Source organism: Monodelphis domestica, chromosome 2 (assembly GCF_027887165.1).
Source record: "Monodelphis domestica isolate mMonDom1 chromosome 2, mMonDom1.pri, whole genome shotgun sequence".
NCBI classification, from domain to species: domain Eukaryota; kingdom Metazoa; phylum Chordata; class Mammalia; order Didelphimorphia; family Didelphidae; genus Monodelphis; species Monodelphis domestica.
Genome location: NC_077228.1, coordinates 260,288,961 through 260,316,027, shown reverse-complemented (window position 1 = coordinate 260,316,027; position 27,067 = coordinate 260,288,961). Strand labels below are relative to the sequence as shown.

Here is a 27,067-nt window from a genome sequence, read left to right as displayed (position 1 = left end):
GAGCTAGAAGGGACTTTAGAAGGCAACTAAATCTGAAGCTCAGAGAATTTAAATGATATGCCCAGGGTTGCACAGTTAAGTAACAGAGGTAGAATTTGAATATAAACCCTTATACTCCAATTCAATGCTCTTTCCACTACCACAAATAAGGATGGAGGTAAAGAATGGGATTTTCTTCCCAGCATGGGCCCACGGTTGAAACACATACATATGAACACAAGAGTTAAAAATCCTTATTTATTCAATAACTTATAACACAAGAAACCTCCTGATTCTCTACCACTCTACCATTTGTGGCTGAGGGGAAAGAAGACAAGTGTTCCAAGGGCTACCTGAGAAGGCCGTGTCAAGGCAAGGTAGACAGACACACAATGGACTGACAGGTACACAATAAACACACATCATGGAACAGAACCCAGGGAAGTTCTCTGGTCCCCTCCTCCTACCAATGAGGAAGGGGACTGGGCCCAAGGCCCAAGAAGGCACAGTGGTGATAAGAGAAAAGAAAAGTAGCTGACTGTCAGGGATCCACAAAAGACACCATGATGTATCGGGTGCCCTTTGTAGTGGGCAGCCCTTCGTGGTAGTGAGTGAGGCGCCCCGGGTGCAAAAGTCCCCAGCCTTTCCTTGGGGATGAGACAATACAGTCATATCGCAGGAATCGGCAGCCTCCTCCCTAAATAAAGAGAAAACCCAGGAAGACAAGATGTCATGGCAACTAAAGTCAGATCCCCCCTAGGGATAAAGCTGGGATAGGGGTGGACTTAAACTAATAAGAGATTGAAGTGAGAAGAAGAAGATGAAGAAATTATAATAAAGAGACATCTAAAACGGAAAATAAGGGAGTGTGCATGTATGCCAAAGAAAGGAAATGGGAGACAAAAGGAAAGGGAGAAGTGAAAGATGAGAAAGAGAAGTTCTGGGGGCAGGTAAGTGGTTCAGTGCATTGAGAGCCATGCCTAGGAGGTCCTAGGTTCAGATCTGGCCTCAGATAATTCCTAGCTGTGTGACCCTGGGAAAGTTACTTAACCCCCATTTTCTAGCCCTTACTACTCTTTTGCCTTGGAACCAATACACTGTATTGATTCTAAGATGGAAGGTAAGGGTTTTTAAGAAAGAAAGGAAAAAAGAGAGAAAGGAAGGAATGAAGGAAGGAAGGAAAGAGGGGAGAAGAAAGAGAAAGAAAGAAAAAAGAAAGAAAGGATAGAAAAAAGAAAGAAAGGATAGAACAAAGAAAGAAAGAAAGAAAGAAAGAAAGAAAGAAAGAAAGAAAGAAAGAAAGAAAGAAAGGATGGAACAAAGAAAGAAAGAAAGAAAGAAAGGATGGAACAAAGAAAGAAAGAAAGAAAGGATGGAACAAAGAAAGAAAGAAAGAAAGAAAGGATGGAACAAAGAAAGAAAGAAAGGATGGAACAAAGAAAGGAAGAAAGAATGAAAGGAAGGAAGGAAGGAAGGAAGGAAGGAAGGAAGGAAGGAAGGAAGGAAGAAAGAAAGGATGGAACAAAGAAAGAAAGGATGGAACAAAGAAAGGAAGAAAGAATGGAAGGAAGGAAGGAAGGAAGGAAGGAAGGAAGGAAGGAAGGAAGGAAGGAAGGAAGGAAGGAAGGATGGAACAAAGAAAGAAAGGATGGAAGGAAGGAAGGAAGGAAGGAAGGAAGGAAGGAAGGAAGGAAGGAAGGAAGGAAGGAAAGAAGGAAGGAAGGAAGGATGGAACAAAGAAAGAAAGGATGGAAGGAAGGAAGAGAAAGGTGTAAAAAATGCTCTGAGGATTTTTTTTGGGGGGGGGGCATCTTATGTTTTTCAGTCTTGGGACTAGGGAATTGCAATGATCTTATGGGTATATTAGAGGATAATAAGCAGAGGTTTATTTTATTCAGTTCCCAGAAGGAGGAAGAGAAATCACATGAGGAGAAGGGTACCCCTGCTCACCTCGTAGTCAAGACCCTTGCTATTTAGTGCAATATTGAGGGTGAAAGTAGAAGAATCATGATGTGGTCGCAGGGATGGCTGCTCATCTGGCCGGTACCGGACCACAAAGTTCATCACCGCTCGGGTCTGGGGAAAGATAGAAGAGGATAATTCCCTCTCTCAAATCCATCCCTTAGGTTGAATGAAGCATTATTTAGCTCCAGTTCTTCCCCTTCTTGGAACTGTCAATGTACAGTGTAGCTAGACTTCATCTGTACCCACAAATTGGTTATGGATCTGATGGGACAGGTACACAGTATGGCACAATGGGCAAAGTCCTGGATTTAGTCTCAGAAGAAGTGTCGAGTCCTGGCTCTACAACTTACTAGCTATGTGTTCCTGAACAAGTCACCTCTCTAAACCTCAGGGCTATTGTGGACACTAAATGGATGTATACATTCTCTGTAATTCCGGAGTATCATATAAATGTGAGCAATTATTTGTTTTCTTAATAACTACCACCCCCATCCCTGAAGGAGGACCTGAAATCATAAATTACAATCCCTTAGTGAAAGATATTGGAAGCTCACAGGGATCATACAGGGAAAGGGAGAGTTGATATTGAAATCTGATGGGGAGAATTAGATAGAAAGATGGAGAAGTATTTTCATGCCCTCTTGCATCATCCAACCTTTGTATGATACCCTGGAAACAGGTTTTCTGTCATGGGTCCCACATAGGTTCTCAGGAATTGTAGCCATTCATCTTCATAACCCAGCTGCTTCATATGAATATCCACAGTAGGCACATTCTCATATCCCCCTGCCAGCCTAGAGTCCTAAAAAGGAGAATTTGGGCACAAAGAACTTGAATTACCTATACTTTCTCCCGGGAATTCTTTAAGCCTTTCTTACCACTATAAAATGGCCACAGATCCCTTGGCCCCTGTCTAGAATCCTGTGTCTCCTTTCATCTCCTAGGTTTATGTATCTTTTATCTTCTCCCCCTACCCTCTAATTCATTCCCAAATCATCCCTAGATCCTACCTTCCCCTATCTTCTCCCTAGAATTCCTTCATCCTTTCCCCCTCTTCCATCCTCCACCTCACAGAATATTCAGTGTCACTTCTGACTCTCCCTCTCCAAGTTACCCCATCCCACCTCATGCTTGCCACCAGACCACTGGCCAAAGTTCTCCATCTCTTCTACTAGTTCATCACACATCTGCTCCGACAACAGTGGAAACCAGTACACATCTGGGCATGGCTAAAGAAGCAGGGTTGGGGGGAGGGGGAGGAAAGAAACACGAAGCTCTGGAATCCTGATGATTGGACAGGGAGAAGGATATGGGTGGAAGGAGTCATTTTTGATCTGGTAGAATTGGTGGAGAAACAAATAAAGGGATAAGGACCAGCACTAGGGGGATACAAGATAGAAGGGAAAAAGACTAGGAAAATAAAGTGACAAGGATCAGGGTGGGAACAAAGGCAAAATGACTGTGTATTGAGCTCAGAGGTAGTAGTTGGGATACTTCCTAGGGTACTGTGTTTTAGGGAAGAAGTCTGTATGTTTGGGTGATTGGGGAGTATTCCCTTAAATGGGCTTACCTGTTCCACCATGCCTTCTCCATCAAGGGCCCAAGTGTAGTTCTCATGGATATATTGCTCTTGCCAATCCTACAGGCAGATCATAGAGGAGACATCACCGATTACCTCTCCACTCTCCAATCTTAATAGGCTATCACTCTAATATCAGACACCTCAAAGATTGTTCCATTCCCTCACTTTCCTCTGGGCCAAGGCAGAGGGTTATTCCCCTGAAAGATGGGACTTAGGAAAAGACCCTGAAAGACAACCACTTGGACATCAAGAAGCTGGGAGTAAAGGACTGGGTCCCTCCCTCACCAGAGGGTTGTCGAAGATTTGCCAAAGGTCGGGATACAGGTGGTCTGTTTTGTACCGGGCTGTGGACAAAAGTCGCCCAAATTCCTCCTGGTTACTGAGATGGAGGAAGATACCCTAGGGAAGAAAAAAGAAGAGATTAAAAGAATTGGGAGTAGGAGCATAGCTAGGTAGTACAGTGAATAGAGCACCAGGTCCAGAACTGGGAGGATCTGTGTTCAATCTGCCTTCAGCCACTTACTAGCTATGTGACTCTGGGAAAGTAGCTTAATCCTGATTGCCTAGGCTTTAATGCTGGAATTGATACTAAAACAGAGGGTAAGGGTTAAAAAAAAAAGAATTGTGGAATGAGCCTCCCATTCTCCACTGACCCCAGAGATAAAATTTCCTACCTTATCACGAATGGTCTTGCAGAAAGCCATGTCAGGATCACTCTCGCTACGGGAGAACACTTCTCTTTGGGGCAATTCCTTCCGAAGTGTCTCCCCTTTAATCAAATAGGCCTGGGATATATATGGTACATTCCACACACCCCTGTGTATGTGTTGAAGAGGGCAAGATTAGAATAATAATAAAGCTTATATAATGTTTCTTGGTTCCAAAGCATTTTGCATATATTATTTTATTTGATAATTCATTTCCAAATCACTTCGGAGATGTACTTTGCTCACAGTACTATAAGGTAGGTAACACAAATATCTCCACTTTAGAGAAGAAGAAACAGGTCAAACAGGCTAACCAATTTCCCTCAAGGTCATACATAAGGGAAAGAATTAGAATGAAACCCAGTTGTCCTGATACCCCATGAGTTACATAGTACACCCTATCCAGATCAATAGTCCTCCACTCCTCTAGATACACCTTCTTTGGTCATCCCAGATCCATATCTGTACACTATGCATTCCTCACCAGGATTTGCCTTTGCCTGCTTCCTGTTTCCCCAAACCTTGCTCCTCTGAGCTATAAATGACAGGGGATGGAGTGTCAAGGGGAAGATGTCTGGGAGACTGGTCAGGAGGGAATTTCAATAGTCCAGATGAGGATCAGTCAATAAATATTTATTAGGTAGCTTCTATGCCCTTACTGGTGATAACTCAGTGGTGAACTAGAGTAGTGGTAATGTAAGTGCTGAGAATGAGAAAGGTGCAAGAGATATAGTAGAAGATAAGACAGGGATTCCTGCCAAGGAAAAAGACTCACACTCGTTTCCTCTGCACCAGTTCTACATAATCCTCCGATCGAGCATAATACTCCTCAGGGCTCAGCGCCCCCCAGAAATTGGACCAGAGTTTCCCATGTCGGGATAACATGGGAGCTATCACCTTCCTGGAGGGAAATGGAACAGGGAGACTGAGGTGAGCACTGGACTGAAGAAATATGAGGGTAACCTGGGGTAACACCTAGGAGTGGACATAAGGGGGTCTTCTTAAGAGGAGGAAAAGAATTTGAGAATCCCTTCAGAGACTAGGGGAGTGACTCAGCTAGGTGACCTGTTTTCTTCAATGAGGTTGCGTAGGGTCTGAGAGTTTGTGATGATGGCATCTGCATCCAGGCTAAAATAGAATTCACACTCAGAATCCTGCCGACAGCTGTCCCTGCAGAACAACAAATGGACTGGTCAGTCCTCTGATACAAATCTCTCCTCCTACCTTCTTCCCTTCCTGACTCCCAGTTGCTAGAAAAGTGCAGGAAATAAATGGACACAAGTTACTATAAGATGAATCAAAGACAGAACTCTGGAAAGAATGCTTACTAATGGGGAATTGGTAACATAAGGAAAAATCAGTGTATCATTTTCCCTAGACATCTCTGGCCATGACTCCAACTAGGCATAATTGGATTGGCTCCATTATAGAAAGCAGGATGGCACAGAGCAGAGGCATGCCTGTGTTAGACAGTATGGAGGCAGGAGGATGGCTGGGTTAATCTGTAATTACAGATATGGCCAGGATATATAACAGGGGGACAATTAGGGAGGTAGCAATATGGCTGAACTATCTTCTTCTCTACTCCAGATTTGCTCACATGGCCATATCCCGGGCCTGGGCTGGTGTTAAAGCCTCCTCTGGTCCAACAAGCTTCACAGCAAAGAAATGGTCCTGGAGCTGAGGCCAAGCAGCTGCAATGTGGGGCTCGTGGTGGACTTCCTAGGATTGAGAGAAAGAAAGAAAAGATAGCAAAGATTGATATCCAAGGAGCAAGAAAGATAAAGAAGATGGGAGGAAATTAAAGACTGGGTGACTGTAAGGAAAGGATAAGGAAAGAAATTAGGAGAGAATGTCTGACAAGGGCTTAATGTAGGCCTTTAGGGGGCACCTAGGGACTCAGTAATTGAGAGGCAGGCCTAGAGATGGGAGGTCTTAGGTTCAAATATGACCTCAGACACTTCCCAGCTGTGTGACCCTGGGCAAGTCACTTGACCCCCATTGCCTAGCCCTTACCACTCTTCTGCCTTAGATTGACTCCAAGACAGAAGGTAAGGGTTTAAAAACAAAAAACAAAAAACAAAAAAAAATTGGGTCTTGATTTGAAACTGACAAACACAGCTAGAGTTTGGGGGTACAAATATAAAAGGGAAACGGCCAGTCCTCAAGGAGCTTATATTCTACTAGGGTTAAGTGTCATATCTCAGGAGGTGATAAGTAGGAGGCAGTATGGAAATGTAGGATGGGGTTATCTCACATTATTATGTAGGAAGAGTGAGATTTGTTCTGGTGGATAGTCAATGAGTAGCAGCCTCTGTAGAAATCGTGGCAGAAACGGAGTTGGCTGTTCCACAAACACAGACAGAAGCACCCGGGGGAAAGGCTGGTGTGGATGAAACACATGAGGAAGGTTGTCACTGGGAAGCCTGGCTTATCAGTCTCCCCCCTCTCTTACCCCGCCCCCCCCACAAGATTTCCTTAAGCACACACCCATACATATTTACAAACCTGAAGTCCCAGGGCAAGGGGGAAGTTACCTAAGGGAGAAGAGACCAAAACCCCATACTATCTAGCAATAACCCCCTAACACAACCAGCAGAAATGGGCTGGGGAAAACCCAGACATTCTGCTCTCCACCCTATCCTGACCAAGAGCTCACTCTGACCCCACTAGCATCTAGAACAATGCTTTGAATACTATAGGCAATTAATGTCTTGTTACATTAAATTGAATCTTGGTGGGCAGCTGGGTAGCTAAATGGATTGAGAGCCAGGCCTACAAGATCCTGGATTCAAATTCAATTTCAGATGCTTCCTAGCTGTGAGACCCTGGGAAAGTCTTGACCCCTACTGCCTAGGCCTTACTGCTCTTCTGCCTTGGATTGGTTCCAATACATAAAAAATTAAAAATGTCAATCCTACCTAACTCCTCCATACCATTTCACTTTCCCCTTCCCTTTCTCATGCTCACATCTTCCTCACCTGCCCCTCTTGGAGGTCTATCCGATCACGGTCACAGAACCCACAGCCCCCCTCTGGGGTCCAGCCATTAGGGATGTAGTTTCCCAAGTAATTCAGCTGGAGCTATTAGAAGAGAAGAGAAAGCGAAAGTCTAAGTCCAGGAAGCTAAGGGGGTCAGGAATTTCACAGAAGTGGGCACAAAGAGATATCAGCAAGGGGAATTAGAGGGACACTGCGGTCTCCTCAACTGTACCATCTTTTTTACTGAAGCTAGGCAACACAATGGGTAGAGCACTGGACATGGAAAGTTGAGTTTGAATCCTACCTTACACAAATTCTAACTATGTTTTTCTGGGCAATTCACAATTTCTGAAGCCTCAGTTTCTTGATTTATTAAGTGAGGATAATAATACCAGCAATCTCACAGGGTTATTGTGAGGATCAAATGAGATACTATAGCTAAAGAATTTTGCAAACCTTAAAGCATTGTAATGTTAGCTATTTTTAAAATTATTATTATTATGAGAAGGATCACTATGCAAGTATCCAGAATACAGGGGTACTGCAACTCGTGGGATAGGGGGGTTCCTTAGGGATGTTAATAGTCCCATGGGATAGGAGAAAAGGTACCTTGGTGGGTCCATTGCCATGGATCACAACAGGGAGTGTATCATAGGCCACATTCCGGATACGAACCTGATTCCGATCAAACTTTAATACCACCTCATCTAGGGGAAAGGAGGAAGCCAAGTTTCATACTTACTAATCTCAGGACTCATAATGATACAGACATGAATAAATTCCAAAAGACAACATTTTTTAGGGGAGGGACCTCAATGACAACACAGCTAGTTACATGAAGGATCACTCTTAATTCTGGGATTTTGCCAAAAACAGGCAACCCAAATGCCCAATAAAGCCTCCCAATCACTTATTAATCCTGGTTGCTCCCCCTTCATCTTTCTGACCTAAGGCTCCATTGAGATTTTGAAAGACTCGAGATTTGTGATCCAAAGCCAAGCCAAGTTTTTCCTGGAGGGGTCAGAATAGGAAATGTTAGTTCAAGGAATTTCCTCCCACCCCAACTTCTTTCTTCCCATATTTCTTTCAACACTTCTTCATGTTTTTCCAACCTCCCAGATTTGTCTCCAGCTACATTTCCCTCCCACTCCACCAGAAAGCTCAAACCACCCCCACCAGGAGATAAGGTATCTCCTTTTCAAGGTATTTCAGACTTCTTCCCAATCCCCTCTCCTCACTCTGAGTTTGGAGTCCAGGTAGAGCCGAGTGTAGAACAACTGGTCATCATCATCATCCTTGTATTTCCACTGACGAACAATATGATGGATAGTGGGGGCAAAGCCAATGAACCCTGTCCAGGTGGGGCAAACTTTGGAACCCTGGTGTCCAGCTTTACTCCCCTGAGAGACCTGGCTTTCTGGGCCAAGTCTTATTTCCAGGATTCCTAGGGGCCCAGGAACCTGTCTTCCCCATCCCTCAAGTTCCTATCCATCCAACCCATTCCACTCCAACCCCGTCCGATGTGTTTGTACTTCATTCTAACCCTGAGATTGACCTAGTCTCAGTCACCAAAATGGTCCAGCTGCCTAAATCCTTCTGGACACTTACCTCCAGAATTGAGGAAACGTTTTCCATTCCCCACAGAGGGGTATCTTTCTGCTAGCCCCCACTCTGGCCAGCAGAAACTCTCAGCAGAAAAGAGCAAGCGGCTACCACTCTGAAGGAATTTCCACAGCAACTCTTTGGGGCTCCCAGCTAAAAGTACATCATAGCTGGGTGGAAGAAGAGATCATCTTATTAGACAACCTAGTTGTCACTCCCTAGTTGTCACCTTTGCCCACACATTTGGACTGATGGATCTAAAGTCACGAGAATCATCCCTGTATCTTTCTTGCTCTGAAACATCCTTCTGTTCCTTATTTGAAGAAGTACCTTGTGAATCTTCTTACCCTGGAACATTCCTCTGCCTCTGTGGCCTCTTTCTCCTATCAGTGAGTTCTTCTCACATCTCCATTTTAAGAAAGGGCTCAAACCAGTCTTATTTAATTCTTCTCCTGACTTTCTAGACTTTGAAACCATACTTTTCTCCCTCAGCTCTCTTTTATATGTAGTTGTTTAATCATTTTTAGTAACACCCAACTCTTCACTGGACAACCTTTTGGATTTTCTTGGCAGATATTAGAGTGGTTTGCCATTTCCTCCTCCAGCTCATTTTACAGATGAGGAAACTAAGGCAAATAGGAGTTATGTGATTTGCCTAGGGCCATACAGTTAGTAAGTGTCTGAGGCCAGATTTTAAACTCAGGTTTTCTTAACTCAAAGCCAGTGTTCTATCCACTATGCCACCTCACTGCACCTTTTTATTACCTTCCCTACTTTAGAGTATAAGGTAAGCTCTTTTGAGAGTAAGGATTATCTTTCTTTTTGCTTATATTTGTATACTGAGTACTTAGCACAGTGGTATACCCTAAGTGCTTAATAAATGTTTGTTGACTTGTTGTTCAGTTGTTTCAATCTTGACTGACTCTTCATCACCTCATGTGGGGTTTCCTTAGCAAAGATACTGGAGTGGTTCTCTATTTCCTTCCCTAGCTCATTTTACAGGGAGGAATTAAAACAAACTGGGTTAAGTGACTTGCCCAATGCTATGACACTTGGTAAAAGTAAATAGTACTTGTTGCATTTATTATGCTTCACTTCTTTGAGTCTCACTTTCCACATGTGAAAAAATGAGAGGGTTGAATAACTTTTAATATCCACTTTCCAGCTCTAAATCTAAAATCTCACTATCTTGATTCTTTGCTCATTAAAGGGCCTCTTCCAATGATCTTTCCCCTTCCTCACCCCCAACTCTATCAATCATTTCCAGGTCTCTCTACCTGTCTACAAACATGATGACCATATCGTTTCTTTCAGCATATTTCTCCATCTCCTTCTTCAGCCATCGAACCTTCTGACCCCCTCCAACTGTTCGAGCCACATCACCTCCCCTCCATTCTTCTCCTAGGCCCAGTGTCTGTTGGAGAGAGAGAGAATGCCAGGAGGAAGAGGATCCTAGTTTTAGCCGGACAAACCCTGCTCCCCTCCAGGACCCAGACATGTTGTACACAGCTCTTCCAGCTTCCCTTCCTCAGCACAGCCTCCCAACTTCCCCAAGACGACCTGAGGGTTTCTCACCTGAACAGTGTAATTGAAAAACTTTGCAGTCTGTAGGAACCTCAGATATCCTTCTGTCTCCTCTGTTGCAGCGGTGATCACAAGTAGTTTATCTGAAAGTTTAAGCAGTGAATAAAGGATCCTCCCTGCTAAAGAATACTCCAAGCCTTCCACCCCTAACCCAATAAGATTCCAAGACACAAGGTCATCAACCTAGCGCTGGAAGAGACCTCAGAAATCATCCAAAGCCTTCATTTTTAAGTTGAGAAAACTGAGACTCGGCAAGTTTAAAGCCCCCAATCCCCAAACCTCAACTCACAGATTAGTATGTATCCCAAAATCCATTCCAGCCCTCCCATTTTCTTCTCAAACTCATTTCCTTTGGCCTTTAAACCCTTCTGGTGTCTGAAACTTTTATTAAAACATTCCATCTCAGCTTCTGCTTCTGCCCTTTACCCTGCCTCCTATTTCACACACAAGTAAAAATGTGGGGTGGGGAACCGAGAAAGGCGAGATGTAACCAGAGCAAAAAAGGGAGGCGATGTATTTGTTACCTCCTTTCTAGATGAAAATAGAAGCCAGAGAAAACTGAGTCGAGAGGTCTTGCTTCTCAAACTTCGCACTCCTTTTCACCAGTCGCAGCAGAGATTTGGGCCCCACCCTGGGGGCTCCAGACGGAAGGGCGGCCATGGCCCGATCTCCCCCTCCCAAACCGTCCCCAACCCTGCCCGCTGCCTCCAGCTCCCCCAACTATGGCCCCTTCCGCACTTCTCGTCACTAACCAGGATTGACGCGCTCGCCAGGGCTGAAGCCAGCGGCACCATCCGCTACCGAAGCCGACGCTGAGGCCAAGATGCCGGGAGGTCCCAGCAGCTGCAGCGGTAGCAGCAGCAGCAGCAGAGGTGACAGTCCCAGCTGGAGCAGGAGCCTGAACCTAAGCCAAAGGCAAGGCGAGCCGGGGGCGCTCATGGCCGGGAGCAGATAGTGACTCTGAAGAGGACCGACACCGGCAGGCGCACGCCGGCCCGGGGCTACGAGGGGACGTGGCTCTAGAGATCCCGTCTCCAGAAAGAGAGCATCGGGAAAGAGAAGGGAAGGGATATGGAGGTAGCTTCGGGGAGGGAGGGAGCAGGGGGTTCGAGAAGACCTGGAAAAAAAGACGTAACCCGAGGCGACGGAAACCGAAATTCAACTCTCAGACAAGGCGGGGATTGTGCTGGGGCTTGCAGGCGCTTTACTGGGGGCACGTTCTAGGGAAGTGGGCTGGGAAATTTAGGGAGGGTAGGGCGGAGAAGGGAGTAGAGGGAGGATTTGGGAATAGGGGATGGGAAGGGAGAATTGGGAAGAAAGGAAAAGCATTAAAGAAAGTGAAACTAGACTATTTAGGGAAGCTGAGGAGGAAAGAGGTACGAGGGAGTTAAGAGGGGACTGTAGAGGATTGGAGGACAGAAATGAGAGTCTGGAAGACCTGGTCTCCGCCTCAGATGTGACCTTGGAAAAGTTCCCTCCCCATCTCTGTTTCTCAGTTTTTTCAACTTTTAAAGGACTAAAGGCCCTGACTCTGAAATCCTCTCCAGCTTTAATATACTAGGGGGCCTTTGGAGAGAGGAAGGTATAGCCTGAGAAATAGAAAGGGAAAGGTAACCTTGGAGTATGAAGAGATGAGATGAGAACTCTTGGATCTGAGAGAAAGTGAGGCGAGGTGGGATGGGAAGAGGAAGAATACCACTTGAGAAAGCTAGGAGGCTGGATGGTATGGTGAAGAAATGGAGCATGGAAGTCTTGGATACAAAGCTGGAAGAGACTTTAGCGATTATTTAGACCAATTAATTCACTTTATCAATAAGAAAATAGGTACAAAGGGGAAGATAGATAGTACAGTGGATAGAACTTCGAGCCAGGAGCCAGGAGTACCTGGATTCAAATTTGACCTCAGATACTTCCCAATTGTCACTTAACCCCAGTTGCCTTTTTACCAATAAGATTCCAAGACAGAAGGTAAGGGTTATTTTTTAAAAAAGAAAACAGGTACAAAAAGGTTAGCACTAAAAAAAGTCAGAATTAGAATTCAGTCCCTGGTCTAGTTCTACTACCCTTGGCTGCCCTCAGAGATGAAATCTCCTCTACTTTCTCAGGGGCAAATTATACTATCATCACAATCTGACTTCAGTCTGTCTTGGACAAATTTCTCATCACGCACAAACAACCTACCCAACACTCTTGTTGTTCCCCATAAATTATATTCTATTTTTCATTTCTCTGTTTGCAAAAGTGATTTCCCCATACCTAGGATACTCTCCAACTCCTCTCTTCACTTCTTGGAGGGGAGTTTTCTTTCCCTTCTTGTTTCCTTTAAGGTTCAATTTAAGGGTCACCTTCTTTAAGAGGTCTTTCCCAATACTCCCATGTTAATGCCCCCTCCTCAAATCACTATTTTATGGATCTATTTTGTTTTTATTTACTTTCTAATTTTTTACTTTACTTTTCCTTATTTTTTACTTCTTTTTTAAAATTCTATAGGAGTTCTCTTGTAACAAATAAAACTAACTATACTGACCTTATCTGAAAATACATGCAACATTCCACAAATGAAGCACATTTCCTTCTCTATTTTTAATAGTAATAGAAATATAGTTTTTCTACCTCCAACACTCCACCCTATCAGGAGAAAAAAAAAAGAAAAACCAATTCTTTGTAACAAATATGCATTGCAAGCAGAACAGATTCTCTGAATGACTATATACAAACATATATACACATATATACATATATGTATATGAAGATATAGAAATATATAAATATCGCATTCTGCACCCTAAATTTATCACCTCTGTCATGGATAGGGTTTCATTATTGGTCCTCTGGAATTATGAATGTTCATTGTACAAATGCTCATAATTCTTACAGCTATCAGAGTTGTTTGTTTTTATAAGGTGGATATGGCATAAATTGCTCTCTCAATTCTGTTCACTTCATTTTTCATCAGTTAATGTCTTCAGAATTTCCAAATCCTAGAAGCTATAGGATCATATTTCTAAATCTGGGAGGGACCTCAGAAGCCATCCAAAAACTTTCATTTTACAAATGAGGAAACTGAGGTCTCGGTAGAAGGCGCAAAGCTTCCTCGTCTCCTAGGCAACATGATGGTTATAGTTGGGGCCCGCGCTCAATTAGCCAGTGCCCTTAAGAAAAATGGTGGCCTCGGCAAGCTGGCCCTTCCTCTGACGTACATAAAGAGCTTCCGCCGGAAGTAGTTACGTTTTTAGCAAAGCAGAGTTTCCGGTCGGGTTTCGGCGCCGGTGTTTGTCGGCTGGACTAACCAGAATGGTGGAGAAGAAACCTTCGGGTGAGTCTGAGCCTCCCCGGATGGGTCCACTGTACCCTGCCGCCACTCACCCCTCCTCTGGCAGCCTCTCCCTGGACGGTCCCGTCTGACCCCGCTCTCCTCTCTCCTTCCCAGTGCGGTCCCAAGACCCCGGGCAGCGGCGTGTGCTGGACCGGGCAGCCCGGCAGCGCCGAATCAACAGGCAGCTGGAGGCCCTGGAGAACGACAACTTCCAGGACGACCCCCATGCTGGCCTTCCTCAGTTAGGCAAGAGGCTGCCACAGTTCGACGATGACGCCGACACTGGTGAGCCTTGATGAGGGAAGGTAGAAGGACTACGACCCTGGGAGGTAGGGATTTAGAGCTCTCCTGGACCAGGGGTTTGTAACCCTTTTGGTGCCTGGACCCTTCCCTTTGGCAGTAAATTAAAGCCTTCAAACCTTTTGCTAAATATTTTTAAATGTATAAAACACATGGAATTACCAAGGAAATCAACTGTACTGAAATCTAGTTATCAATATGTATTATGGATGTTAGATTTAGAGCTGGAAGGTCTTAAGAACTTTGTACCAGGGGCTTCTAACTTTTTTGAGTCATGGTCCTCCCACTTTAGCAGTGAGTTGAAGCCTTCAAACCCTTTGCAGAGTAGTTTTAAATGTATAAAATACATAGAATTACAAAAGAAACCAATTCTATTGAAATACAGTTATCAGTATATTATACGAGTGAATAGCCTCAGGTTAAGAACTGAGGTTCTTAACCCATCCTTCTACAGAGAAGGAAATAAAGACCCAGGGAGAGAGAAGGATTTGTTGAAGAATAGATGAGGATTAAGTGTAAGAGCTGGAATTCAAATTCAGGTCCTCTTACTCCAAATATGGGCTTCTTAATTCAGTTCAGGTTTTGGTGTGGGTTTTTTTTTTTTTTAAGCCTATAAGAGCCCATACTATGTGCCCAAGGCACTTTGTTGGATATTGGTGTTAGAAAGTCAAAAGGACATGGCCCCTGTCCTTAAGGAACTCACTGTCTCTTGGGAAGAAAAAAAACACCAAAATATAGACATAGATACAAAATATACACATATACACAAAGTATATAGTTTTCTTAGTAGATGGTACAAACTTAGGTTCCAGAGGATACAATACAAGGGAAAGGAAAAGTGGAAAAGAGATACTCGACAGCTGGTACTGATATGTGCTTTAGGGAACTGGGACTGATGGTCAGAGAGCCTAGACAGCCTTCTGTAACCACATATTCTAAATGGAGCCTTAGAGCACTAGATTGACATTTCTTTTCCAGTAGAGGAGGCAATATTGACTTCATTATTAATCACTGAAAAAGAGTGGCAGTTGGGAGAAAGGTGGTAACTGTGAGAGCAAGGCAGATGTCCAGTCCTGGGACCAGACTGATTGTAGAGGGATGAGGCCTGTTTGAGGTATTGTATTCTTCCCCAGCCAGGTCAGCTCTACAGAAGATTTATTACAGTGAAAGGGGCCAAGGGAAAAGAGAGAAACTAGACAGGATAGTAGAAGTGAGCTTTTAAGGGAAAAAGAAACATCCTTATATCAGGGGGAAAGATTATTGTCATAGTTGTCAAAGGTACTTTCTTTTTCATCCCAGTATTGTCATTCATTCTCTTTGGGCTGTGGGGCAAGTCACTTTCTCTGACTAAGCCTATTAGGTTAGCAAATTCCTTAAGATTGACAATCCTTTCACATAGTTAGAACTCACCCTCACACTTACATTCATAGTCTAGCTCTTTGTATCTTAGGCAGCATATTTATAAAGAAAGAGCTAGATCTCTCTAAACTTGTTTCCTTTAAGGCCCCTTTTAACTTTTAGTCCATGTCCTATTACCTCTGTTTTTGATAAAATAGGTGAATAGAGTAGAAAGATAAAAGGGAAGCTTAACTGGGAGGGAGGGAAAAAAAAATCTGTGATTCTCTGCTGTGGAACAGTGGAAGTATGATGGATTTCGGGGATATTGGCCTAAAGATGAGGAAAAGTATGGAAAGAAAGGAGCCTGAAAAAGTTAATGGAATAACTTCTCCCATTCCTTTTTAGGAAAGAAGAAGAAGAAAACTAGAGGTGATCATTTTAAACTTCGTTTTCGTAAGAACTTCCAAGCCCTTTTGGAAGAGCAGGTGAGAAGAGTTAGGAAGAACTTAGGGGGTAAGGAGTTGGGAAAATAGAAATATCAGAGAAGGGGCAAACTTGGATTGGGCAATATGAAGGTAACTGAAATCCATGTCCTTACCCCTTTCATTTGTCCAGAATTTAAGTGTGACTGAGGGCCCTAACTATCTCACAGCCTGTGCAGGCCCCCCAAACCGACCCCAGCGCCCCTTCTGTGCAGTGTGTGGCTTCCCCTCTCCTTATACTTGTGTCAGCTGCGGAGCTAGATACTGTACTGTTCGATGCCTTGGCACACACCAAGAGACACGGTAAGACTGTATTCCATTCTTCCCTTCTTTCCCTCCCATAATTCCCTAACCCCTCATCAGGCCAATCTAGTTCTACCTCTTCTAATGTATTTTCTGCTGGGGAAACCTGGAGATGTTCCCTTCCCCTTCCCCACATATAAACTGTTGTCCATTCATAATTGCTTGCCCTAATTTTCATCTCTGTATCTTTCCCTCCCCACCTTCCTCACCCTTTATACATATAACTGATGCCTCAACTCTGTCCCCAGGTGTTTGAAATGGACAGTATAAGGCTGGGACCTTCCTCAAGGAAAGAAAACTCTGTCTTGCCCTCTCTCAGAGAGAAAAGATGAAACTGTTAGAACCTAACAGCTTCCTAGAGAGGACTATTTTTCAGTCTTTTTCTTTTCTCTTTAAACATTTTTTTCATTTTTTCATTCTGTATTCTACAAATATCATAAAACTAGCATTTCCTAATTCACAGATAACAAAATATGATTATACATAAAACACTTAAATCCGTTTTGCATTCTTTAAAGGATTTAATAAATGCAACATGTTCACTTCAAAGCTGTCCTGCTTGTCTCTCTTTCGAAAGCTTTTTCTGTTCTCTTCTGTACATTTAAAAAATGCTATAGTGACTTTCTTTGATTTTTGGCATATCTATTGCTAGTTCTTTTCCTTTTAAATCCCTACTATAAAAAAGCATAAATCCTTACTTTGGACGTGTCTGAAAAGGTGTATATCTCTTAATCCTGTTTATTTTCCAATAAAGAAGATAAATACTGAGTAAATGAGAACCCTTTCTTCAAGTCTTGCCCCCAGCACTTCAATTTGGATGGAGAAGATGCATAAAACAGTCCAATTTGTGTGTCTCTAATAAAGCCATAAAGAGAAGCCTAGCCCTATCAAGTTGACATTGTATTTGTTGGGGCTGGATATATTGAAGTCCTTCTTTTCCTCCTCATAACTCTATCCTCCTTTCTGTATCTGTTTGGTCCCCACTGTCTCTACTTTTAACCATTTCCTTGTCCTTGTGTCTCTTGGTTTCTTCTTTAATGTCTGTGTTCTTTCTTTTTAGTTAATTTCCAAACAGCCTATATTTGCAGATGACAGAGGTAGGAAGAATTTAATAGAGAGAACAGTGCAGAAGAAATTAGAGAGCTGGTTAAAACTGTCTGTGACTTTAGGGTTTTCCAATCTTAATAGTCAGGAAAAGAAGACTTAGCCCTTGTAACTAATTTTCAAGCCAGTTGAGTCCTATTACTAGAAATAATGGTGTTTTAAATATCTGGAAAGGGGGAAGAGTGTGCACAGTTTTTAGAACATCTTTGAACTTTAATTATTGCTATTCTAAATGTGGGATTCTCTATATTGCTGGAAGAAATGAATTCTATCAACCTTGACATTGTTCTTATATACCAAACCAGAAGAAAGGAAGAATTTTAAGCTAAAGGGAAGAATTCCTAGCAGGCTTTCCTTAAAAAGAAAATGAAAGAAGTTAGCAAGGTGACAAAAAGCAATTTTTTGAGATATTTGACCATTATGTATTGTAGAGCTAATGATAAATATTTGTCAAAAGAGAACAATGAAGGGGGCAGCTGGGTGGCTCAGTGGATTGAGAGTCAGGCCTAGAGACTGGAGGTCCTAGGTTCAAATCTGGTCTCAGACATTTTCCAGCTTTGTGACCGTGGGCAAGTCACTTAACCCCCATTGTGTAGCCCTTAACCACTCTTCTGCCTTGGAGCCAATACATAGTATTGACTCCAAGACAGAAGGTAAGGGTTTTTTTAAAAAAGAGAGAGAGAGAGAACAATGAAATTGACCCCTTTTGTACCACCATTGGTTGTTGATAATGAAGAAACAAGATGTGAATTTGATATTTTTAAAAAACCTTCCAGATTAAATCTTCATATGCTCAGATACTTGTTGACTTAATGGAAAGATGGGGATGGGAGAATAAACAAATAAATATAAAAGCATGGCTCTGGCAGAAAGAATGACAGAATCCACCAGAAGTCTCACACTTTTAAATCATAAACACTTTTAAGAAAAGAATTGGTAGGTACAGGTCAAGACAAATGCCAGGAACCCCCCCCCAAAAATGAAATAGACTATATTTTGACAGAACTGATACAGGAATTATCTCTGAATCAGCTATTTGTAGTAACCATCAACTCATTAGATCTAAGATTAAAATTAGCTTTAAAAAAGAAAGGAAGAAAGATGAGGCATACAGTCAAAACTTTACCTCAAACTATTTAAATAAATAATTGACAATCAAAACTTGGGGAATAGATAATAAAAATGGCATTAAGTGTTGTAGTTGTAAAAACGGGGTTGTCATTATAGGCCATTCTTTATTAGTTTAGCCAGAACCATAGCTTGCAGGGATGGTGGCAGCATCAGGGAAAAGTTGTTTGTTTTTTTTCCCAATTGCATGTAAAAACAATTTTTAGCATTCATTTTTAAAAATCTTAACTTCTAAATTCTCTACTTCCTTCCTCTTCTTAAGAGGGTAAACAATTTTATACAGGTCATACATGTACAGTCATATAAAACATCCATATGAGTCATGTTGTGAAAGAAAACAAAGAGAAAAATAGTATGCTTTGATCTGTATTCAAATTTCATCAGTTCTATCTCTGAAAATGGATAATATTTTTCATCCTGAGTCCTTTGGAATTGTCTTAGATCATTGTATTGCTGAGAATAGCAAGTCATTCACAGTTGATCACTGGAGAATATTGTTCTTACTGTGTACAATATTCTCCTGGTTTTGCTCACTTTACTTTGCATCAGTTCATGTAAGTCTTCTCAGGTTTTTCTGAAAGCATCCTGCTTGGCATTTCTTATAGCACAATAACATTCCATTAGAATCATGTACCGTAGGGGACAGCTGGATGGCTCAGTGGATTGAGAGCCAGGCCTAGAGACGGGAAGTACTAGTTTAAGATCTGACCTCAAATACTTTCTAACTGTGTGACCCTGGGCAAGTCACTTAACCCCCATTGCCTAGCACAGGGGTCCCCAAACAACGGCGCATGGGCCACATGGGGCCCCCTGAGGCCATTTATTCTGCCCCCACCGCACTTCCGGAAGGGGCACCTCTTTCATTGATGGTCAGTGAGGAGCACTGTATGTGGCGCAAAGCTCAGCTCACATATAGTACTACTCACGGTGACATAATCCTTTGCATGGCACCTTGTTCTGAGAGTAACTGAACGAGAACAAGGCGCCAGGCAAAGGATTATGTGGCTGCACAATGGAAGACATCAGCACGGTGAGCAGTGATCTGGGGGAGGGGATTCTGCACTGTGTATACTGCTGCCAGTGATGGGCCTGTGCAAGGTGTGACAGGCCCATCACAGCCAGTGCTGCAGCCTCCGCTATCCCATACAGCAGTATACAGTATCACAGGCCCAGCACCACCTCCAGTACTGTATACAGTCATCGGATAGCAGTGATCTGACCTGTGATATCAGCGGTGGGCCTCTACTGTGAGAAGCCCACCACTGCCACTGAGTGTTTTATAAGACACCCCCGGGTTTTTTTTTGGATCAAATTAATATAAGACAGTGTCGTATTTTCAGGGAAACATGGTAGTACAATGGCCCTCATACTCCCCTAGATGCACAACATAATGGCCCCTATTAGGGGGCATAGTGCATAGTTGTTTTTTTTTTATAGTCTCGCCCTCCAACAGTCTGAGGGGCAGTGAACTGGCCCCCTGTGTAAAAAGTTTAGGGACCCCTGATACCACTCTTCTGCCTTAAAACCAATACATAGTATTGATTCTAAGGTAGAAGATAAGGATTTTTTTAAAAAGAATCATATATCACAACTTGTTCAGCCATTCCCCAGTTGATAGACATCCCCTGAAATTTCTAATTCTTTGCCATAACAAAAAGAGCTGCTATAAGTATTTTTGTACAAATATACATTCCCCTTTTGAGGGGATCTCTTTGGTGGAAGTGACACTGGGAACAGATTAAATGAGGGAAGGGAAAAATAGTCTGATCAGACACCTCAATTTTCTTTTCTTTTTTTTTTTTAAACCCTTACCTTCCGTCTTGGAGTCAATACTTCGTATTGGCTCCAAGGCAGAAGAGTGGTAAGGGCTAGGCAATGGGGGTCAAGTGACTTGTCCAGGGTCACACAGCTAAGAAGTGGCTGAGGTCAGATTTGAACCTAGGATCTAGGTTCTCTAAACCTGGCTCTCAATCCACTGAGCTACCCAGCTGCCCCCTAGACACCTCAATTTTCAACTGAGGTGAAAGGAAGGGTGAAGGTATCCTGAACAGTAATAAGAAAGCCAGAAAGAAAGTTTGGAGGAGACAACACATATGGAAGGTTTCAGTTGTGAGATGGAAAAATTTCATGTTTTTTGGGTGCAGGGATAAAGTAGATGTTAATGCCTCTTCTCTAATGTCATTTCCACTGATAAAATCATATCTGTTTCTGATGACAGTGCCAAGGGTTTGGATGGCAAAAACTTTTTTTAATGGGTCCTTAGTAGCTATGGCTGAAGCACCTAGATGAGCATTTATAAGACTTCATCTTCACAGGGGTGCTGAGGGCACTGGGTTGGAAATATTGCTAATCCCAAGGCTCTTGAGTTCAGGGTTCTGAACTATCTCCATCAATATCAGAAGGGAGATGGTCATCAAGGTAGTGATGATGATAGTTTGATTTGCTTGACAACTGCTACCTCCTGTTTCTCAGAATGCCTCGATGCATCGGCTTGGCTGGCTTACTTGCCCTGTGTGTGGCAGTTGATTGGCAAGTGGTAGGAATGTCTGTCCCTATCTCCAAAGGAGTTGTTTTCCGGGATGATGGCTGTGAGGGCTAGGTGGAAAACAAGACTCGATGTTTCGTAGGTGCTACCACTCCCAGGGCTCCTGTGCTCATCTTTTGATGGCAATTGGTCAACAGTTATTGCTGGTCATGATGAGGCAGGTGGACCTCCCCCCCCTCCACAAATATGTCTCCCCTCAACAATAATAGCTTGAAGCAGGTCTGGTGGTTTGTGGGGCACCGCTATTCTCAAGGATCTTGTGCTCTGAGTTCTGGGATGTCTCAGAGGGCCTAGGGGGTGGGGGTGGGGGGAAATGGTAGTCATGTTAGTAGTAGTAGAAGGAAGAAAGGCAGGAGATAAATATATACTAAGCACCTCCTATGTGCCAGGCACTGTCCTAAGCATTTTACAAATATTATCTCATTTGATCCTTACCACAACTCTAGGGAGATAGCTATTATTAATATCCTCTTAGTAAACTAAGGTCAGTAAAGGTAAAGTGACTTACCCAGGGTTCAACATCTAGTAAGTTTTCTGAGGGTAGTCTTTCTCTTATATCTTCCTGAGGGTACCTTGTTGCTTCTGCTTAGCTGGTTTGCCTGCCCTGTGAGTGGTAGTTGGTGGGGATGACTGGCCCCTTCTTTAGATAGTTGCTTTAAGAGCTGGGCTAGAAGCAAGACCTCAAGGTCTGAGAAATACTGTCACTTCCAGGACTCCTCTGTCTCCATTGGGAGATTGGGAGATAGACCAGGATGTAGTGGAAAAAGCACTGGGTTTAAGTTAGAAGACTTACTTAAAAGTCCATCTCTTCCACTTAGGTAAGTACAACCTTGGGGAAGTCAGTCCTCTCTAGGCTTCAGTTTCCTCATCTGGAAAAAAAAGGAGTCAGATCAGATGATCTCTCAAATTCTCCTGTGATCCCTGAAGAACCTGGAAATTGTTTGGAACATTTGTACATAAAATTTTTGATTGGAACAGAAATGGTGACTGCCTATTATTTGCTGACCAAGAATTTCCAAAATTCACACAGGTAAGGGAACAGGATGTTGGTAGCATTGGGTGTGGAAATTAGATTAGGCGTAAAATAGATTCCAATTTACTGATAAGGACCCCTGATCAAGGACTACCTCAGTGAAAAAAACCAGTAATAATCTCAAATTCAACAAACATTATGAGGGGAAGGTATAAGAGAGGAATCAAATCCAATTTGTGCAAGGCAGAAATCGGATGCAGAGAGACAGCGGGGGAGGTGCAAGAAGAAAAAACTCAAGATTCCAGGCAGAGAATCTGAAGCTTGGGAACTCCAACTGATTTCCTAACATCTCCCAGCTAGGAGCCAGGGAAGAAGCAGCTCTCTCTGGCTAGGAAGGAGCTTGGGTCTCTCTGGAGATCGTTGTTTCCCCGTGAACCCCTGAATATCTCTCAATCAGCTCTCAACAACAGCTCAGTCATCAATGAATATTTTGCACCCCCCCCCCTTGGAAAGGACCCCTTTTTCAAGGATCTCTATTTTTCATCTCTCTCACTAACTTGTTCCTAAACTCCAGTATTCAAACTAGTTAGCTCAGGAGTAGGGACCAAATCAGGAGCTGGCTGGAAGAGGGGTCCAGGCTGAGAGCCTGAACCCTGAGATCTTGGGAGGGGCTCAGTCTGCCAGAGGGGGCAAGTCCATAGGGCTTCCTGCTCACCCACTTCCCTTACCTGACCCCATACCTCTCCTTTCCTTGTAAGAACCCAAATAAAGTGTCTATTACTTAGAATTAGCTCTGGCAAGTTTCTGATATTGGGAAAGGGGCTGAAGATTTGGGGAGAACCATACCTCTCCCCAGAGAGGAGGGTTAGCTCAGGATTCCAAGGATCCAAACAACTAGATCCAAGGAGCAGTCCTCTCTCCTGGGCTGAGGAGTAAGGTGTGGGGGGGTGGCAGTTGATATATTGTGAACTTCAGATTACCCTACTTAATCTGACAAAAACAAGAGTGTCTACACCCATACTTAAGGATTAAGTATTTAGGAGGATGGCCTATGTGCTAGCAAATGACAAATCAGAAACAACTGACAGACCCCTGGGCTGCCCTAAGTCAAGCTTAAGCTGCCATTGGTACATGTAAGACGCAGGAAAATGATGTAAAAACCGTCTATATGTTTTGCATCACTTCCTTTCTCTGGTCTCTGGCGGCAGAGAGGTGACTGGAGGAGTGTGCCAAGCGTTTCGGCATCTTGGGTGGTGGCTGCTATTGTCTGGGTTTAGCAGTGAGTTTTCCTTGATACCATACTGGAGGAAGCTGAGTAGCCTAGTTCAGTGAGGCATCTTTACTGAGCCCTCTTGGAGTTTAGGCTGATTCTTTCTCCTTTACCTTCCAAACACTCTCCTCCTAGAAAGCCACTAATCTTCAGAGGCATTGTGGCAGAGAACTTTGAACTACCCCTGGCACAGGCCAGGCGGGAGAAATCCTACACCTTTTCACTCTCCCTTCTCCTTAATTCCTTCCCTCTATATTAATTAAACCACCATAAATTTGCAAACTGACTTGGGTATTTTCTTTGGGATATTCCCTGGTGACCAAAATTAATTTAGATTAGGTCATAACCCTAAAATTATCCTTACAATACCTGAGGGACCTAGAGGCAGAAGAGTCCATCCTAACTCTCAATAGTCACTGAGACCCAAAAGGGAGGCAGTGTGTTATTTTACCAAAGCTCTTCCTTTAGTTCTTAACCTCCACCTCCCAGAAGCATTCTCTGAGGAGACATACTCTTTCCCTCAGGAAGACAAAACTGGGTTACCTTCCTTCAAAGGGGAGAGAGAGGAAGGTCAATCTTCTCCCTCCATTCTTTCAACTCTGGTCTCTCCCTCCATTTCCTCTGTGTGTATGTTCCCTTTCTGGCCATATATTACAAAGGGAATGCTTGGAGAATCCTAGATCTCCTGAAAATATCCCAGAACGACTTAAAAATTCATTCTAAAAAAGAAATAACCATCTACAGACTACTTTGGTTAGTCCAGGAAATCATAGAGAGACCCCCAGAGTCCAAAGATCCCAAGATAGTCAAGCTGAGGTAGGCAACCAGGGGAGCAGCTAAGTGGTTTTGCTGAGTTCTAGCAGCCTGAAGCATCTTGAAACTGGCTCAGCAGTAATGGCCTGAATCTAACCACAGGAGAAATGCTCTCCATAAAATCCATCTTTAATAGTCTCAGAAGCCTGTAGTGGGTGAAGCGAGAGGGACCTAATGGAGGAAAAGCCTTATGACAAAGGAAGAGCTCCCAGGCAGAGCCCAGCACCAGAGCAACTCCATTGATCCTTGAAGAAAGGGCCCAGTATGGCCTCCTATAGCAAGTTCAGAAGACCCTGCCCATGCCAATCATTTGTAGAGACTGACCCAAGTATAGCTCTGAAATCTAGTTATTGACATGGATGAGATAAGCAAACTAAGAAAAACTCCAAATATCATGAGGAAATACTTCAGTTTAAGAGACACCCAGGGGAATCAACTAAGGAAGATAGTGAGATCACAATTCCAAGTAAAAAATGTGTCCTGGACATAGAAACTGTAGAAATACCTGGAAAAAACGAAACAGGCCACAGATTATTCAGTGGAAAACTTCACCTAAGATCAAAATGCCTTAAAAATTAGAATAGGTCAAACATAAAACGATGACTTAGTAAGACAAGATATATTAAAACAAGACCAAAAAATTCAGGGGAAAACAAATATAAGAAATACATCAAAAACAACTGACCTGGAAGATAGTTAAGGGAGGGATAACCCAAGAATTATTAGGCTATCTGGAAATGATTATTTTTCTTACATCTGATTTTCTTATTTCAAGAAATTCTAAAACTGCACAAATCTCTTTTGAAGCAAAATAAAGTAGTCTCTTATTGAAAGAGAATGAATGAAAAGAAAATGGAAAAACCTCAGGAATCATTGCCTAAATCCAGAACATCCAGGTCAAAGAAGAAATACTGCAAGAAGCCAAAAAAGAAATCAAGTGCCAAGGGGCCACAATCAGGATCACAAGAAACTTAAGTCAGCCCTCATGTAGGAGAGGAGAGGTTGGAATGTAATACTGTTAAAATCAAGAAATAAAGACTTACAATCAGGGATCACTTAAATAGAAAACATAAATATAGCAGTGCATATAATGAGACAGGATTTTCAAGCATTTCTGAAGAAAAGGCCAGGACTGAGTAAACATTTGGAAATGGAAACACAGGAACCAAGAGAACTGTAGAAAGGTTTACATATTTAATTGAAAGGAGATGAATTGTTTACATGTTAAGGATTAAAAAAATGTCTCCTCAAAACGCTAATGTCCATATAGGATCATAAAGATAAAAGGGGAGAGTTTGTGTTTTGTCTTAGGAGAGGACAAAAGTGTGAGGGGCAGATAATTGTACTGGGAAAGAGGAGAAAGGAGGAAAATCACACGATTGGTGCATAAGATATGGTTATGGGGGGAAACAGGCATCCCAAGAACCTAAATTTCTTCTGTACCAGATAAAGGAAGATTGAACACCCCTCCCCAACCCCCACCTCATAAACACACCTACACACAGATTTTGATATAAGAATACATCAAATGTAACAGGAAAATGAGGAGGCAGGGACAAGGGAGAGGTAGAAAGGAATCTAATAGGGAAGGCAGGATGGGCATATTGGGAAGAATGAAGTAAGGATTAAAAGGAAAAGTGAAAAACCTGGAATATGGCCAGGGTAGAGTAAAGAGACAAGAAATGCACCTGAGAGAAAATAGACTGTTTCACTTAGATACTTTACAAGTATCAGTCAAACTTCCTCTTTACTATCACTTTTGTGAAAAAGGATGGGAACAATGAATAAAGCAAGAACACAGATAGGATGGAAGGAAATAATTGAAACTGTGAATGTGAATGAGTTCACCCATAAAACATGATAGAAAAATGGATTGGAAAACAGTTTAACAATGTTGAAGCACAAAGATTCATAGAGTTAAAAAAAGATTTGGAAATTTTCAGCTGAATTAAAAAAGTAATGATGATTTCAGATAATGCTACAATATACATAAAGGGTTTCTTTCTGGTGGAGAATGTCCAAACAAAATGCTTTTGAATATAATAAAATATTAGGTTGCCAAAAGAAATGACAAAGTAGTTTCAAAGGAAACAGACGATATCTGTGAACTAATGCAGAAGCAAAGAGTACAGAACCAGAATAGTTTAAATAACTGACTGATTTAGGGGGCAGCTGGGTAGCTCAGTGGATTGAGAGCCAGGCTTAGAGAACCTAAATCCTAGGTTTAAATCTGACCTCAGCCACTTCCCAGCTGTGTGACCCTGGGCAAGTCACTTAACCCCCATTGCCTAGCCCTTACCACTCTTCTGCCTTGGAACCAATACACAGTATTCACTCCAAGACAGACGGTAAGGGTTTAAAAAAAACAATTGACTAATTTATAAAGACAACACTGAAAGAATTTAGAACTTGGATCAGTAGAATGGCAAGCAGCTATTCTAGAGAATTATAGGAGAACCAAACATACAAAATTTACAACATTAAACAAAATTTAAGTCAAGATAATTGACTTAAAATTAAGAATAAGATATATATTTTTGGGCTTGGCCAATGTGGGAATTCATTTTATTTGAGAATGCATATCAGTTAAGGTAGCACAGTGGCTAGTGTTGGGCCAAAGGTTCATCTTCCCGGAGTTCAAATCTGAGGCACTTCCTAGCTGTGTGACCTTGGGCCAGTCATTTAGCCCTGTTTGCCTTTCCTTATCTGTAAAATAACATGGAGAAGGAAATGGCACACCACTGTACTACTATCTTTGCCAAGAAAACTCCAAATGGGGTCATGAAGAGTCTGATATGACTGAAAACAACTGGATAACAAAAAAATTATAAAAGTTTTATTTTTTCTTCTAGAAAATTTATTGGAGGGCAGGAAGTTGGAAGGAGAAAAAGAAATGCTTATAAAAATTATATTGAAAAATAAATTCACCATAGTTATACAGAAACAATTTGACCTTCTTTCCGTTAGGAGGCAAGGCATTATCCCTTGGTCTCCCAAGCCCTTTCTACCAATGAGTTGTCTGAGGAAAATATTTGCCATTTCCCCCAGAACATACAGATTCCCTGAAAGGGCAGGGGATCTTGGGGATGGTGATA

The 27,067-nt window shown here is 42.6% G+C and overlaps 2 protein-coding genes across 8 annotated transcripts; one reads left to right on the top strand and one right to left on the bottom strand.

Annotated features, from left to right (window-relative positions):
* Positions 1–223: 223 nt before the first annotated feature.
* Positions 224–21,443, bottom strand: PLOD3 (procollagen-lysine,2-oxoglutarate 5-dioxygenase 3). 4 transcript variants are annotated; one of them, XM_056817724.1, is made up of 19 exons: positions 21,425–21,443; positions 10,392–10,483; positions 10,094–10,230; positions 8,823–8,986; positions 8,453–8,565; positions 8,162–8,225; positions 7,824–7,921; positions 7,215–7,316; positions 6,491–6,616; positions 5,834–5,955; positions 5,299–5,403; positions 5,009–5,134; positions 4,201–4,342; positions 3,812–3,925; positions 3,515–3,583; positions 3,069–3,173; positions 2,600–2,746; positions 1,930–2,055; positions 224–676 (listed from the first exon to the last, which is right to left on the bottom strand). In XM_056817724.1, the coding sequence occupies exons 3-19, from the start codon at positions 10,141–10,143 to the stop codon at positions 521–523; spliced, it is 1,929 nt and encodes a 642-aa protein (XP_056673702.1). In that variant the 5' UTR covers positions 10,144–10,230; positions 10,392–10,483; positions 21,425–21,443; the 3' UTR covers positions 224–520. The 4 variants fall into 4 exon arrangements, with proteins under 4 accessions (XP_056673702.1, XP_007483330.1, XP_056673700.1 ...); XM_007483268.3 differs by lacking the exon at positions 21,425–21,443 and adding an exon at positions 11,153–11,804; XM_056817722.1 differs by lacking the exon at positions 21,425–21,443 and adding an exon at positions 10,925–11,072.
* On the top strand, positions 13,590–26,805 carry ZNHIT1 (zinc finger HIT-type containing 1). 4 transcript variants are annotated; one of them, XM_007483266.2, is made up of 5 exons: positions 13,590–13,716; positions 13,831–14,001; positions 15,760–15,839; positions 16,007–16,139; positions 21,735–26,805. In XM_007483266.2, exons 1-5 carry the CDS (start codon positions 13,695–13,697, stop codon positions 21,767–21,769), a joined length of 441 nt encoding a protein of 146 aa, XP_007483328.1. In that variant the 5' UTR covers positions 13,590–13,694; the 3' UTR covers positions 21,770–26,805. The 4 variants fall into 4 exon arrangements, with proteins under 4 accessions (XP_007483328.1, XP_007483327.1, XP_007483329.1 ...); XM_007483265.2 differs by having other exon boundaries at positions 15,970–16,139; XM_007483267.3 differs by lacking the exon at positions 21,735–26,805 and adding an exon at positions 16,388–16,688.
* The last annotated feature ends 262 nt before the right edge of the window (positions 26,806–27,067 follow it).

Coding starts and splice junctions, on each gene's coding strand:
- PLOD3 (XM_007483268.3), bottom strand. CDS start 11,339: ATGAGCGCCCCCGGCTCGCCTTGCCTTTGGCTTAGGTTCAGGCTCCTG. Junction 10,484..11,152: donor TGGCGAGCGCGTCAATCCTG/GTTAGTGACGAG, acceptor TTAAACTTTCAG/ATAAACTACTTGTGATCACC. Junction 7,922..8,161: donor AAATCTCAATGGAGCCTTAG/GTCAGAAAGATG, acceptor CCTTTCCCCTAG/ATGAGGTGGTATTAAAGTTT.
- ZNHIT1 (XM_001366444.3), top strand. CDS start 13,695: ATGGTGGAGAAGAAACCTTCGG. Junction 14,002..15,759: donor CGACGATGACGCCGACACTG/GTGAGCCTTGAT, acceptor ATTCCTTTTTAG/GAAAGAAGAAGAAGAAAACT. Junction 16,140..16,387: donor GGCACACACCAAGAGACACG/GTAAGACTGTAT, acceptor CTCTGTCCCCAG/GTGTTTGAAATGGACAGTAT.